The following is a 15823-nucleotide window of genomic DNA, read 5'->3' on the forward strand; positions in this document are numbered from 1 at the left end:
AAGTGAAAAGTGAAAGTGAAGTTGCTCAGTCGTGCCCGACTCTTAGCGACCCCATGGACTGCAGCCTACCAGGCTACTCTGTCCATGGGAGTTTCCAGGCAAGAGTACTGGAGTGGGGTGCCATCACCTTCTCCGATTCTACCCTTAGATTATATTTAATAGTTTTTTTTTTCCTAACAGAATCATAAGTTAGCTATTATCTTTCTTCTTCCAATGAAACAATATCTTTACCCATTTCTTAGCACAGCTTCTGTGTTATTCTTGTCTACAACTTGTTTCACCTTTTTAGGAAGCCAAATATAACTTTAAAGTTCATTATATTTATAGTAAATTAAAATACCAATATATTTTATTAATTTGTTAGTATTTTTCTTCTCACATCTTCCCTTTGGGTTTAGTTTTTTTTATTGCTGAAGATCATTAGTACAGTGGTTCTCAAACAGGGCAGTTTTGCTCCCCAGAGGACACTGGGTGATGTCTGGACACATATCATCACAATTGGAGGTCGCTACTGGCATCTACTGGGTAGAGACCTGGGATGCCGCTAAACATCCTGCAGTGTACAAGACAGTCCCCTACAGAGAATTCCGTCAGTTTAGTTCAGTTGAGTCGCTCAGTCATGTCCGACTCTTTGCGACCCCATGACTACAGCACGCCAGGCCTCCCTGTCCATCACCAACTCCCAGAGTCCACCCAAATCCATGTCCATTAAGTCGGTGATGCCATCCAACCATCTCATCCTCTGTCGTCCCCTTCTCCTCCTGCCCTCACTCTTTCCCAGCATCAGGGTCTTTTCCAGTGAGTCAACTCTTCGCATGAGGTGGCCAAAGTATTGGAGTTTCAGCTTTAGCATCAGTCTTTCCAATGAACACCCAGGACCGATTTCCTTTAGGATGGACTGGTTGGATCTCCTTGCAGTCCAAAGGACTCTCAAGAGTCTTCTCCAACACCACAGTTCAAAAGTGTCAATTCTTCGGCACTCAGCTTTCTCTGTAATCCAACACTCACATCCATATATCAGGCTCAAAATGTTACTGGGTTGTTCGTTGTTGTTGAGTTGATAAGTTGTGTCTGACTTTTTGCAACTCCATGGACTGCAGCACCCCAGGTTTCCTTGTCCTTCATCATTTCCCAGAGCTTGCTCAAGCTCATGTCCATTGAGTCATTGATGCCATCCAACCATCTCATCCTATGTTGTCCCCTTCTCCTGCCTTCAATCTTTCCTAGCATCAGGCTCTTTTCTGATGAGTTGGCTCTTCACATCAGTTGGCCAAAGTAATGGAGCTTCAACTTCAGCATCAGTCCTTCCAGTGAATATTCAGGGTAGATTTCTTTTAGGATTGACTGGTTTGATCTCCTTGGGACTCTCAAGAGTCTTCTCCATCACCACAACTCAAAAGCCTCAATTCTTCCACAGTCATCCTTCTTTATGGTTCAACTCTCACATCCATACATGACTATTGGAAAAACCGAAGCTTGACTATACTAGGTTTGGAAACCCTCTATTAGTAGTTGTTTCAGTAAGGATCTGTGGGTGGTAAAATTTCTTAGACTGTGCATATTTAAAAATATCTTTATTTCACATTCAGTTTTTAATGATTTTAGTTTGGTATAGAATTCTAGTTTGACAGTTCAAAATTATGAAGATACTACTCCATTTACTTTTGATTATCTTTTTCCTTGACTTTATTGCAGTTTTACTACAACATAATCCAAATTTGAATTTATTTTATTCTGTTCAGCCCTTGGAGCATACTTTAAATCTAAGGCCTTCTATCTTTCTTAAAATTTGGAAAACTTTCAACAATTATATCTTAAATTATTGCCTCTCTGTTATTCACTCTATTCTTACTACCCTCCCCCAAACTCCCACTAAATGTTTATTGAAGCCTCTTGATATAGTCTCTATGTCTTGATCCTTTCATTTTTAATCTTCCTAAGATTATATCTGTGTAAATTCTTTGAAGTAATATTTCATTTAGCCTGTTCTTTCCAACTATGTACAGTCTAGTGTTTATCCCAGTAGAGAGTTTTTCTTTCAGAAACTGTTTCTATTCTGAAGATTTCTACTTTTTATTCTTTGGGTCTCTCTAGAGAAGACTCTTGAGAGTCCCTTGGACTACAAGGAGATCCAACCAGTCCATCCTAAAGGAGATCAGTCCTGGGTGTTCATTGGAAGGACTGATGTTGAAACTGAAACTCCAGTACTTTGGCCACCTGATGTGAAGAGCTGACTCATTTGAAAAGACCCTGATGCTGGGAAAGATTGAGGGCAGGAGGAGAAGGGGACAACAGAGGATGAGGTGGTTGGATGGCATCACTGACTTAATGGACATGGATTTGAGTGGACTCTGGGAGTTGGTGATGGAAAGGGAGGCCTGGTATGCTGCTGTTCATGGGGTCACAAAGAGTTGGACACAACTGAGCAACTGAACTGAACTGAAGACTTATTTTATTCTTCCCTTTTTATTTGTTAGTAGTTTGCTGTGCTTTTTGAAGGATGCTGTTCTTTCGTTTGTCTCTTTGAGGATACTAAACAGCCTATTTATTAACCAGATTGTTCAATTAATTTAATTTCTTCAAAAGTGAATTCATCTTATCATTGTTGATTTTGTTGCCTATTTCTTAGCATAAGTTGCTTTCATTAAAAAAATGTTAACTTGCAGAATTATTTTCATTGGTAAGTCTGTTATCTATCCACCTGCTCATCCATCCAACTCTCCATCCATCCTCTCACCTCTCCCTAGGTAGCAGGCATGCAGTAGTCCACCCAGTAACCCCCCAAGCCAGTATACATGGTGGACCTCCACCTCACAATTATGCAGAGCATGAAAAAGTTAGATACTAGCACCGACTCAGTGGACATGAGTTTGAGCAAACTCTGGGAGAGAGTGAAGGACAGAGAAGCCTGGTGTGCTGCAGTCCATGGGATTGGAAATAGGCAGACACGACTTAGTGACTGAACAACATCACAGATCTCGCCAAAAAATCAGCAGGCATCTTGGCCCAGATTCTGGTTATAAGGTGCCTGGGGCTTTCTGCCTCCCTGCAACTCAGCTTTGCTTTCTTCAGCCTTTCTTGCTGAGCAGAAAAAATCCCTGCCCTAGATCCTGATTTCAAGCCCTTGATGGACCACCTTTAATCCTCACCAACCTCAGAATCCAGACTTGCAGATCTTTCTCTTGGCTTCCATACCTGCAGCCCAGTAGGCCAGCAGCTTTAGCCTTCTCACTACTTGGCATTTGTCACCTTTCATTGTCAAAAAAGATGTTTGTGCTTGAGTAGAGTATAGACCTTTTAACTGTTCCCTTTTATGGTTTATCAACCACTGCTCTGTGATTTTACTTGGAAGAGACCCTTAATACATGAATTTAGAATTTCACCTTGACCAGAAGTTGGAAGAATTCCTGTTTTTTGCCCATTCCTTCCTATCTTTTGCATTTTATACCATTATTCAAGGAATTAATTTTTAAAAACCTGCTATCTCAACTGTGCTCTTAGTGAGTCTAAAATCAATTCAAAATTAAACTTTCTTGTGACCCAAGAGAAGTCTTCTGTTAATTTTGGATCAGAGAGCTGTTTGGAGGGGAGACAGTTAATGATCTATCATGAATATTATCTTCCTGAACATGTCTGTCCAGAGTTCATCTGACTGTGGGCTGGCTGTGAACATGGCTGTTGTGAATGGCAAATTGGATCACTGCTTAAAGCACGTGGATATCTCTAAACCTTTACAGAAGACCCTCAGTTTTGAAGGAAGGGAAGAAGGATGTTTGACTGTTTTCTCTGTCAGAATTGATATTTGGAAATCAGGGCCCTGCTTTTCCCCCTTTTGATCCAATTTCCAACCAATATCACCCTAGTCTGCGTGTGAACAAGGTTCTGTGGGTAGCCAGCTCCCAGTTAGGTCTTGAAAAGTCCAGACCATTAAAAAAAAAAGCCTAGGGACTTTGCTGGTGGTCCAGTGGTTAGGAATCCTCCTTCCAATACAGGGGCTGTGTGTTTGATTCCTGGTCTGGGAACTAGGACCCCACATGCTACAGAGCTACTAAGTCCGTGCACCACTAGAGAGCCAACATGCCGCAACAAAGGGTCCTTGTACCACAGCTAAGACCCGACAAAGCCAAAAACACATGAATAGATAAATATATCTTTAAAAATAGCCTAAAATCCAGTGTGACTATCTGGACTCTTTCTTGTTTCCCTGTGACAGGTCGCTTGACTGGTGGACAGCAGATGAGTGCAATATGATCAATGGAACAGATGGAGACACTTTTCACCCGTTAATCACCAAAGATGAAGTCCTTTATGTCTTCCCATCTGATTTTTGCAGGTAAGAACTTGAAATGTGAGTTCTTTGACTACATGGCCGTCAAAAATATGAGGGATGTATATAATTGCACTTATTTGATGAGGATATTTAGGCTTAATGAGTGACCAGCGATAATGGCATATTGAAAAACAAGAGAAGGTGTAGCCATTCACAAACCAGCTGTGTTGGTTTGAATATGAGCTCCACCACTTAACAGCTGTGTGACCTTGGAAACATTTAACTACTCTTTGCCTCACTGTCCTCATTTATAAAGTAGGGACAGAAATAGTTGCCTACTTTGGGAGTCGTTTTGAGGATAAATGAGTTACTTTAATAAAATACTTAGCCCAAGGCCTGTCACACAGTAAATAATATTAGTTCTTCATTATTATGATATCCTCTATCAGATGTAAAATTTGCTCTGGTCTTCTTCCAGTTGCTGCATAGAAGATAAAGAAATCATGCCGTGGTCCCTACTTCAGAGTTCATAGGTCTTTGCTGAGCACTAACCTTCCCGTTGAGCATATCTGCTCACACTTGCCCGCATCTGTCCCTCTCTCCCACCTGCTGTTTCTCTCCGGACACCCACAATGAAGTCCCCTCCGTGGGAGGAAGGCATCCTACTCCACACCCCGACTCCCGTCTCCCCGTCGTTACCTCTCCTTCCGCCCTTCACCATCATACTGCCCAGATGAGTGGCCGATCACGCAGCCTCCCTTTCCTCTCCTGCACCCTCCTGCAAGGCTTTTTATGAGACCTCCTATGTTGGAGGTCACCTAGTTACCTTTGACTCTATGGCGTCTACATTCTCAAGAATGGCTGTTCTTCTGGCTTTCATTTATTGTTGTTCAGTCACCAAAGCGTGTCCATGACCCTGTGGGCTGCAGCATGCCAGGCTTCCCTGTCCCTCACCATCTCCCAGAGTTTGCCCAAGTTCATGTCTATCGAATAGGAGATGCCATCCAACCAACTCATCCTCTGTTGCCCCCTTCTCCTTCTGCCCTCAATCTTTCCCAGCATCAGAGTCTTTTCCAGTGAGTTGGCTCTTTGTATCAGGTGGCCAAAGTGTTGGAGCTTCATCATCAGTCTTTCCAAAGAGTATTCAGGGTTGATTTCCTTTAGGATGGACTGGTTTGATCTCCTTGCTGTCTGAGGGACTGTCATATCTCACACAGTTGAGCACCTCCCCAGCCAGCCCTGTCAGAATCACTGTAAATCTCCCTCATCTCTTGCACTAAATTAGCCGCAAGTGCTATTCATCCTCCTCAGAAAGAGCTCTTCTTTCACTCCCCACTCCGGCCCCAGTCTCTGTGCCACAGTGTAGACCTTTCCCAGCTCTGGAGCGGACTATCGGTCACCCTCCAGCCAGCTGTTCTACCTGGTCAGTATTTGTGGAAGGACCGAAGAAAGAGAACATGTTTGAGTGCAATGAGTGAGACAAGGAAACCTAGGAGGGCAGGAGGGGCTTATTAAAGATTTGCCACAGAGGCAACTTTTTCTTGTCTGGTACCACCACTTGTGAAGAGCCACTTGGCAGCGCTTAGTAATGCCAAAGACCTCCAACCCCATGGTTTCACACACCTCTCCAACATGGGTTCCCTAGCCTGAAGAACTTGGATACCTATGTGAGGGAGACTTACACATCGATTGTAGTTAGGAAAACACTGGCAGTGTTGCCAGAAATAATCAATAAACGATCTATAATTGGAATAGAAAAGTTTTACTTGAGCCAAACTGAGGGCTGTAGCCCAGGAGACGCTAATTCAGAGAGGACTTGAATTGTATTTTGTCAGACTACAAAATGTGGGAGGCGTACAAGGCAAAAACCTCAAGGGTACAGTTAGTTACATGAGTTGTTTATCAAGAAATATAACTGGACCTGTCGAGAAGTAAGGGTGCTTGTTAAACGAGGGTTGGCTGGGATCTGAAATGTTTGCCTAATTGCAAGGGGAGAACTTGACCCTGCAGAGTTGCAGCTGTCCGCTGCTAGGAGATACTGTTTTGAGAACAGCTAGTGGCGTCCTTGAGTTTAACGCAGTTCAGAAAGTTCAAGTTTTCAGTGATGCAGGAGTGTGTCTGAAACCACATCCACAGTGGTCACCCAATTCCCTCCTGGATGTCTGAACCACAGCTACTCCATTTTGGTTTTTAAATACATTCTCTTCATTAATGGTTAAAGCAGATGTACCATGCATGTTCGACAGGCCATAAGACAGGCTGTTCTCGTTAGCATAAAGTTTAAGTTAATTCATGTATAAGCCGAAATCACTTCCCCATATCTCAATATGTAAAAATTTCTTCCATCCAAAGCAATCTGAGTGCCTATGAAAAGGAGAACATAAATAAATAAATGGGATCTTTGTATGATAGAATATCGTATAAAAAGTAAAATATAGCAACCAGAGCCATGTACTTTAATGTGAGAAATCTTAAAAATATAACGTTGAAGGAAGAAGCAAATTACAGAAAGACAACATGGTATACTATTATAATAACATTTAGAAATAACAGTGCCACATGTTGTTTATGAGTATGTATGTAGGTAAAAGTATAAAGGCCTGGGAACTTCCCTGTGGTCAGTGGCTAAGATGCTGTGCTCCCAATGCAGGGGGCTCTGGTTCGATCCCTGGTCAGGGAACCAGATTCCACATGCCACAACTAAGTGTTCATGTGACAACTAAAAATGCAAAGATCCTACATGCAAACTTTGATCCAGCACAGCCAAATTAATTATTTTTTTTAAAAAGCATAGAGGTCTGCATGGGAATGATAAACCCGAAATTCAGGATAGTGGTTACCTCTGGGGATGCAGAGAAAGATCAGAGTCAGGAGTATTAGAGAACTTCAGTTGTAGCCATAAATATATATTTTATTTATCTGAGTGGTGTTTGTTACAAAACGTATTTATTATAATATTTTTCTCTATTTTTCTATTTGCTTAAAATTTTCATTAAGAAATGCTGCAGGGGTGAGATGTACAGTGGAAGGCAACTCCTGCATTAGTCACAACCCAGTGAGAGACATGTCCCACCTGTGGTTCAGAGATGAAACGTGAGGCCCCCCTCAGCCTTCAGACAACCTCGGATGCAGGGATGAAGGCTCTCAGACAAGGCATGTGAAAGTGCCTTGGCTGTCACTCAAAGTGAAAGCGAAAGTCCCAGGGACTATACAGTCCATGGAATTCTCCAGGCCAGAATACTGGAGTGGGTAGCCTTTCCCTTCTCCAGGGGATCTTCCCGACCCAGGGATCGAACCCAGGTCTCCTGCACTGCAGGTGGATTGTTTACGAGCTGAGTCACGAGGGAAGCCCAGCTGTCACTCGGGTGCTATGCAGATAGCTGGCTGGTTTGTGTTAGAAGGAACCACTGATTGAAACCCTAATCTCTGAGGGCAGAATTGATGTTCTACTCTGTTGAAATAAATAACCATGGCAAAATATGGAAACTATTTTTACTTGGGGGAAATGGGTATATCTAATCAAGTATCTGTCTAATGGGGCGCTTGTCCAGGCCTTTGGGAATCTGCGGGGCCACGCCTTTGTCACCTCCTCTGCTTCCGCTTTGTCTCGGCTTCTCCCTGGCTTTTTTTCCTTTGCTTCTGCTCCATCCACACTGGCATGTGCCCTTGCTGGTCTGGATGACTCTTCTTTCTTTTAGCATAAGCATCCATTCTAACTCATTTTCTTGGTTTTCTACCACACATTATGTCTTTTTCTCAGTCTCATTGGGATGTTAGCACAGTTGCTGCCTCTTAAACATCTTTCACTGCAGTCCATCTCCTAGTTTGTTATACACTGAGTGGCTTGAGCTCCTCTCAGTCTTTCTTTGGCCTCTTCACTTCTGTGTATCCTGTAAGTGTTTAGCTGGATTACACCTGAGAACAGTTGGCTGACTTACTGATTCAGGCAGACCATGTGATGGGGACCCAAGCTGACTTTTTATCCTTACTTCCCAACAGGTCAGTGTATATAACTTTCAGTGACTTTGAGAGTGTCCAGGGACTGCCTGCCTTGAGGTATAAGGTGCCTGCAGAAATATTAGCCAATACCTCAGACAACGCTGGCTTCTGTATACCTAAAGGAAACTGCCTGGGTTCAGGAGTTTTGAATGTCAGCGTCTGCAAGAATGGTAAGAATTCAGAGAGGGGACACGGGTGGCGGTCCCGGGGTCTGGATGTACGATCGATGTTCTTCAACAAAGAAGGTTGTCGGCCCGATAGAAAGAGCAATCCCAACCTCTTAGGAATAATGTTTTGTTAGAGACAGACTCACAGACGTAGAAAACAGACTTCTGGTTACCAAGAGGAAGCAGAGGGTATAAATTAGGAATTTAAGACCAGCAGGTACAAATTACTATATATAAAATAAAGAACAAGGTCCTACTGTACAGCACAGGGGACTATATTCAATATCTTGAATATATATATATATATGTATAAATGAATCACTTCACTGTACACCAGAAATGAACACAACATTGTAAGTTAACTACAATTTAAAGAAAAGTTCTGTAACATGGCTATAGCATAGTTTTTTTTTAAAAAGCATTGGCTTTCCTGTAATGCTTTTATTGCTAGGATGCCATGTTGTGTTTTTTCTGGGCAGTAGTTCAGGAGTGGTTTTGGCTTTGTTTGTTTTCAAGCTGGTCCTGGGCTAGGAGTGGCTGGTGGCCGCCTGTGCTGTGTGGGTCTCCTTGGCACCAGGCGGGGCCTGGGGAACTGGACCCCGCCGCACCCGGGTCTCCTGCACATGCGCATGGAGCAGCGCAGCTCCAAAGGGGGCGGGGCTGTAGCTTAGGCGTCCTTCGTTTTTTTCCCTTTGGCTCTTCAACTGAGCACATTTTTGTTTGTTTTTTAGTTTTTTTGTTGGAGTTGATTTACAATGTTGTCTTAGCTTCTGCTGCATAGCAGAGTGAATCAGTTACACATATACATACATGCACGCAGTCCTAGCTTCTTTTCCCTATACATCTTTACAGACTACTGAGTAGAGTCCCTGTGCTATGCAGTAGGTCCTTATTAGTTATCTATTTTATATATAGCAGTGTGTATATGTTAATCCCAGCCTCCTAATTTATCCTTCCTTCTACCCTTTTCCCCTTTGGTAACCATAAGATCATTTTCTTCATGTTACGCTATTCCTGTTTTGTGAATAAGTTAATTTGTGCCATCTTTTAAGACTCCATATATAAGCGATATCATATGATGGTTGCCTTTCTCTGACTTACTTCACTTGGTATGACAATCTCTAGGCCCATCCATGTTACTGCAGATGGTGTTATTTCATTCTTTTTTTTTTTTTTTTAATGGCTGAGGATATTCTATTGTAAATATATACCACATCTTCTTTATCTATTCATCTGTTGGTGGCCATTTAAGTTGCTTCCATGTCCTGATTATTGTGAACAGTGCTGCTATTAACATTGGGGTGCATGTATCTTTTCCAATTACAGTTTTAATAGAAATAATAGTTCATATTACTAGCAGCTTACTAGTACCAGTCACTGTTGTAAGTGTAATACATGTAAAGAATTAACTGATTTCATTTTCAAAACAAGGCTGAAACAGAAAGTAAAGACTCAGGTAATAGGAGAGTTCATACCTTGGTAATGATTCTCATTACTCTTAAAACTAAGAGTTAATTTTAAGCAGAGTTAGTTTTAAACCCTGACCACAAAGTTCCCAATGTTTCATAAAAATGTCTGAGCTAACCTGCTCCTTTCCGTGAATGAGGTGGAATGACCAGCGGTGCAGCTGACAAAAGCATTTTGTGCATCACAAGGATAGTTTTCACAATCATATGCTGCAAAAACAGCCTTGTTAGATAGACAACCAGGGGCCTTTTTTTATAATTGTGGAAACCAAGGCTCAGAGAAGGAATAGGATTTTTTATAAAATCTTTATCTGAGCAAATTCCTGCTAGAATTTAGGGTCTCTTCATATCTGTACTGTGATGTTTCTTGGGCTTCAATTCTTTAGTTTCTGTTGAGAAACTTGGTAACCCCTTTCTCTTGATTAAAAAAAAAATTTTTTTTTCTGAGTAATGTGCTAACTTTCACCCCCTTGTCTATGTGGTTTGGAAGTTCCCTTTGGGCTAATCCTCCCTTTTGTTGTCTGTTGAGGTCATGGCTCGCAAGACTGGCCGTACATCAAAATGATCTGGAGAATCATTAAAAGCATCTATCCCAGAGCCCACATACTAGGGCCCCAGAATCGGTATTTTTTAATGGGCTGCATATGATTCTCATGAAGATGGTGCCTGCACGATTGGGAATGACTGTTCTGGGGAGCACACACCCCAGCGCGGAGATTAGACCTCTCCTGCAGACTCAGTGAGGGGTAGTCCTGATGCAGCACGTGCCTGATCAGCCCATGGTTCTGTGGTTCAAGGCACACATCAGTAACCTTCTGCTTTCTCAAGAAGTTGGTGTCAGAACCCACAGAAGGATTCTATTTTGCAACAAACTTCTGGCTTTAGTCCTTTTCCTCTTGCTTCTTCTGTGTTCCCAGGTGTGAACTAAAATGGTAGCCTCCAGGACTGTCCTCCAGTGTTTTGAATTCCTCAGGGGAACATGTTGGCTAGTGGGATGAGTGAGGGTTCTGGAGTCAGAAGAATCTGGGTTTGAATCCTATTCTGTTCGTTAGCAAATTGGCCCTGTTGCTGAAGGAGGGTTCCGGACAGCAGTTTTCTCATCTGTAAAATGGGACTGATTATAACTTCCTTGGAAGGCTGTGTGAAGGTGAGAGATAAATGTATGCCCAACACTCAGGACAGTGTCTGGCCCTTATTGTCTTCAACAGATCTTTAAAAATACATTTTAAAGGTCAGCATCCTTTAAAGAAGAAAATCGTGTCTTTGTGAAACTGTGTAGCAATAGAGAACAAAACTCTGTGTGTCACGAGAGAGACGTCTGAGCCATGGACTCAGACTTCAATTACTTGCCATTAGGTAGTTCAGACGGTAAAGAATCTGCCTGCAATGCCAGAGACTCAGGTTTTTTCCCTAAGTCGGGAAGATCCCCTGGAAAAGGGAATGGCAACCCACTCCAGTATTCTTGCCTGGGAAATCCTGTGGACAGAGGAAGCTGGTGGGCTACAGTCCATGGGGTTGCAAAGAGTCAGACACAACTGAGCAGCTAACACACAGGCTAATTTTTCCCCAAATATATTTTCCTGGCAGGAGTGACTGGGTCCCACTCTTCTTTTCAAGAGCAAAACCTAGAATAGGTTTCCTTTAATACTTTGTTCTTTATTTATTTCTTAAAAGGAGTAGAAAATATTTTTAAAAAAAGAAAGAAAGAAAAGAAAACTAGTGTCTTCCTGTGGGCAGGCGTGGATCTAGTCAGAGGCTGGGCTGATGGCAGGACCAGGCAGTCTTAAAAAAATTCTGCATAGGGAATTCCCTGGTGGTAGAGTGGGTTAGGACTCCATGCTTTCACTGCTGAGGGTGCAGGTTCAACCCCTGGTTGGGGAACTAAGATCCCAGGAGACACAGCCTCCCCACCCCACCCAAAAAAGTATTCTGTATCAACACATGCAGGAGAACAAAGCCTATCTTGGGTAAAACAAAAACAGAAAAGCAAGCAGGTGAGGAGGGCAGTGGGGAAAATCCACTTACGGATAGAGAATCACAGGTGAAACAAATGCTTGAAGATGAGCCGACCCTCATTCCTTCCAAAGAAATCCCAGGGCTGATCTCCTTCAGAATGGACTGGTTGGATCTCCTTGCAGTCCAAGGGACTCTCAAGAGTCTTCTCCAACACCACAGTTCAAAAACATCAATTCTTCGGCGCTCAGCCTTCTTCACAGTCCAACTCTCACATCCATACGTGACCACAGGAAAAACCATAGCCTTGACTAGACGACCCTTTGTTGGCAAAGTAATGTCTCTGCTTTTGAAGTTGAAAAATAGTAATTCAGCTAGTAGTAGTGTTACTCAGTCGTATCCGACTCTCTGCCACCCTGTGGACTAAGCCTGTCAGGATCCTCTGTCCATGAAAATTTCCAGGCAAGACTACTAGAGTGGGTTGCCATTCCCTTCTCTAGGAGATCTTTCTGGCCTAGGGGTCAAACCCAGGTCTCCTGCATTGAAGGCAGATTCTTGGTATAAAATAGGGGTAAATGACATGTCAGAAATTGAAGTATAAATCCCAAGCTAGGACTTTTAGCCTGACCCTGTCCTCCACTCAAGTTTTCTGTATCCAGCTTTCCACCCCTCACTGAGAAACCAGATTTGTGGTCAGGAACTGTATATTCAGCTTAGACTTGAAAGAACCACATCACTCATTTCTGTTTTCCTCACACTGCAGGTGCACCTATTATTATGTCTTTCCCACACTTCTACCAGGCAGATGAAAAGTTTGTCTCTGCCATTGGAGGCATGCATCCAAATAAGGAATATCATGAGACGTTTGTGGACATCAATCCCGTGAGTACACACGTCTTCCTGGTTAAAAAGCAGACATTTTATTCTGTCTACATGGTGTTCACCAGTTTAGCCCTGAGCACTCTTGAGAAATATATTGTCTTCCTTTCATTTATATATTCAAGTGGAGGGAACTTGGCTCAGTGCAATGTGATGCATAGTCTCATGACCCGGCCATTAGAACGCTAAGCTCTATGAAGCTAATATGCAGAAAAAAACAGCAAATCCCCTTTAACACAAAAGCAACAATGAAAGTTCCATCATTGGAAACCACTGGAATCAGACAAGGTAATCCGGATCTTCTTCTGTTGCCAAAAGAGTGGCCTGAACATATATATGCGTTTCTCCCACTGCGCCACAGATCAGCAGGGTGAAGATATTCCTCTGCTTACTTGCTGCTAGGAATGTTTTAGTTGAAATTTAAACATATATGTATATAAGCTTTAGTCGCTTTTGGCAAAACACTTTATACAGGTGTTTTTGAGAGTTATTATATGACAACATTAATTTAAAGGGCATCAGATATACATACACTGTAATCCCATGTTCACAGAGGAGAAAAACTAAAAACCATGTTAAAAGGATGTGAGTATCATTTCATAGCATGAGAGCCTCTCACTGTAGGGACTGAACGCAATATCGTCTTTCTTGGGATTCTGAACACATGCATGGAACAGTCACCCAAGAGCAAACACATTCTTTGAGCACAGCAATTTACGGGCATTTCGCTCATAACTACTCATTGCATTTACATTTGAGAAATTGGTGCCCTTATCTTCTTATGAGGGCTTCCCAGCTGGCTCAGTGGTAAAGAATCCACCTGCCAGTGAAGGAGATGAGGGTTAGATCCCTGGGTTGGGAAGATTCCCTGGAAGAGGAAATGGCAACCCATTCCAGTATTCTTGCCTGGACAATCCCCATGGACAGGGGAGACCGGCAGGCTGCAGTCCATGGGGTCACAAAGAGTTGGACATGACTGAGCTACTGAGCACACACAGCACATCTTATGAATAAGATCTGGTGTGGTTTTCTCCCTTTTCTCTCTTAACCATCAGTCAGTTCCTTTTCAGCAACCAAACTGTTTGCGGGTGCTTGTCACCAGGGCAAGGCACAGCCCCACACCCTTGGTGCAAAGGTGGAGTGGCCATGTGGGGATGATGCTGCATTTGCCCTCTGGGCTCTGTGGGGTGGGCCTGGCTGTGCATGGGCACCATTCTCTGGCTGTGACCACATCCTCCTCTTAGTGGTCTGACCCTCTGCCTGCATACCCAGGCCCAACAGTCCAGTTCAGTCCAGTCGCTCAGTCGTATCCGACTCTTTATGACCCCATGGACTGTAGCACACCAGGCCTCCCTGTCCATCACCAGCTCCCAGAGCTTGCTCAAACTCATGTCCATCAAGTCGGTGATGCCATCCAACCATCTCATCCTCTGTTGTCCCCTTCTCCTCCTGCCTTCACTCTTTACCAGCATCAGGGTCTTTTCCAAGGAGTCAGTTCTTCACATCAGGTGGCCAAAGTATTAGAGCTTCAACTTCAGCATCAGTCCTTCCAATGAATATTCAGGACTGATTTCCTTTAGGATTGACTAGTTGGATCTCCTTGCAGTCCAAGGGACTCTCAAGAGTCTTCTCCAACACCACAGTTCAAAAGCATCAATTCTTCTGTGCTAGCTTTCTTTATAGTCCAACTCTCACATCCATACATGACCACTGGAAAAACCATGGCTTTGACTATACGGACTTTTGTTGGCAAAGTAACGTCTCTGCTTTTTAATATGCTGTCTAGGTTGATTGTAGCTTTTCTTCCAAGGAGCAAGCATGTTTTAATTTCAGGGCTGCAGTCACCATCTGTGGTGAGTTTGGAGCCGAGACCCGACGGGGTATCTGTTAAATTTCCTTCCTGCCCAGGTCCTCTAGTGCTTTGCTATTCAAAGTGACAGCATCCTGGGCTTCCCACGTGGCTCTGTGGTAAAGAAGCTGCCCGCTAATGTAGGAGATGTGGGTTCCATGCCTGGGTCAGGAAGATCCCACGTGCTGTGTAGCAACTAGGCCCATGTGCCACAACTATTGAGCCTGTGCCCTACAGCCCGAGGGTTGCAGCCAGTGAACCGTATGCACTCTGGAGCCCATGCTCCACAACAAGAGAAGCCAGTACAATGAGAAGCCCATGCACTGCAACTAGAGAGTAGCCCCAGTTTGCTGCAACTTGAGAAAGTCTATGCAGCAATGAAGACCCAGCACAATCAGAAATAAGTAAATAAAAATAAAATTATTTTAAAAAAACCCCAAAGTGACAACATCCTGCCCAATCTCAAGCCCCAACCCAGACCTACCAAATCAGTATCTGCATTTTAACAAGGTCCCCAAGAATTCACATGCGTAGTAAGTGTGAGAAACATTGGTCTCCCGGGCTCCTAACCCAACCCCCAGTTCTCATTCTGTCTTGGGGAACAGTTGTCCCTTGTTCCACTCTGCCTAGCAAGCATGGCAGTGGCTGCCCTGTTTATCAGAACCACACAGAAACGGTGCTCTATTGAACAAAACTCTGTGTGGTTTTAATAAATCCTAATGTTTTCTTTCTGCTTTTCTGATTTGCAGTTGACTGGAATTATCCTAAGAGCAGCCAAGAGGTTCCAAATCAACGTTTATGTCAGAAAATTAGATGACTTCATGTAAGTTTTGCTTCTTTCTGCAGAGGCAGAGGGTGGTTTTGCTACATTGACTTTCTGGTGGGGTTGCTGTCGGGAGGGGTACAGCGCACTTCTGAGTCTGTTCACCCTTGTCCTTCAGGGATGAGGCACAGTCAGCATTTTCATGGGCTGCCTTGGTCTTAGAATTTACTTATTTAAGCAAACATGTATAGAATTCTTTCCATGAATCAGCCATTGTTCTAAGTTCTTAACATACTTATTTATTCCTTACAATAACCCTGTGGGGCTTCCCGTGGTAGCTCAGACAGTAAACAATGAAGATCCCCTGGAGAAGGGAATGTCTACCCACTCCAGTATTCTTGCCTGGATAATCCCATGGACAGAGGAGCCTGGCCATGGGGTCGCAAAGAGTCGGGCACAACTGAGTGACTAACTTCA

General features: G+C 43.3%; 1 protein-coding gene across 1 annotated transcript in view; it reads left to right on the forward strand.

Annotated features, from left to right (window-relative positions):
* SCARB2 (scavenger receptor class B, member 2) overlaps positions 1-15823 on the forward strand; it is a 79627-nt gene that overhangs the window by 56356 nt on the left and 7448 nt on the right. Inside the window, exons 6-9 of the mRNA XM_010838141.1 lie at positions 4214-4333; positions 8270-8439; positions 12619-12737; positions 15333-15406. Of these exons, the coding sequence (XP_010836443.1) occupies positions 4214-4333; positions 8270-8439; positions 12619-12737; positions 15333-15406 (483 nt within the window). The remainder of the gene's footprint in view (positions 1-4213; positions 4334-8269; positions 8440-12618; positions 12738-15332; positions 15407-15823) is intronic.

The sequence above is a fragment of the Bison bison genome, unplaced genomic scaffold (genome assembly GCF_000754665.1).
Source record: "Bison bison bison isolate TAMUID 2011002044 unplaced genomic scaffold, Bison_UMD1.0 scf7180017864092, whole genome shotgun sequence".
Taxonomy (NCBI): domain Eukaryota; kingdom Metazoa; phylum Chordata; class Mammalia; order Artiodactyla; family Bovidae; genus Bison; species Bison bison.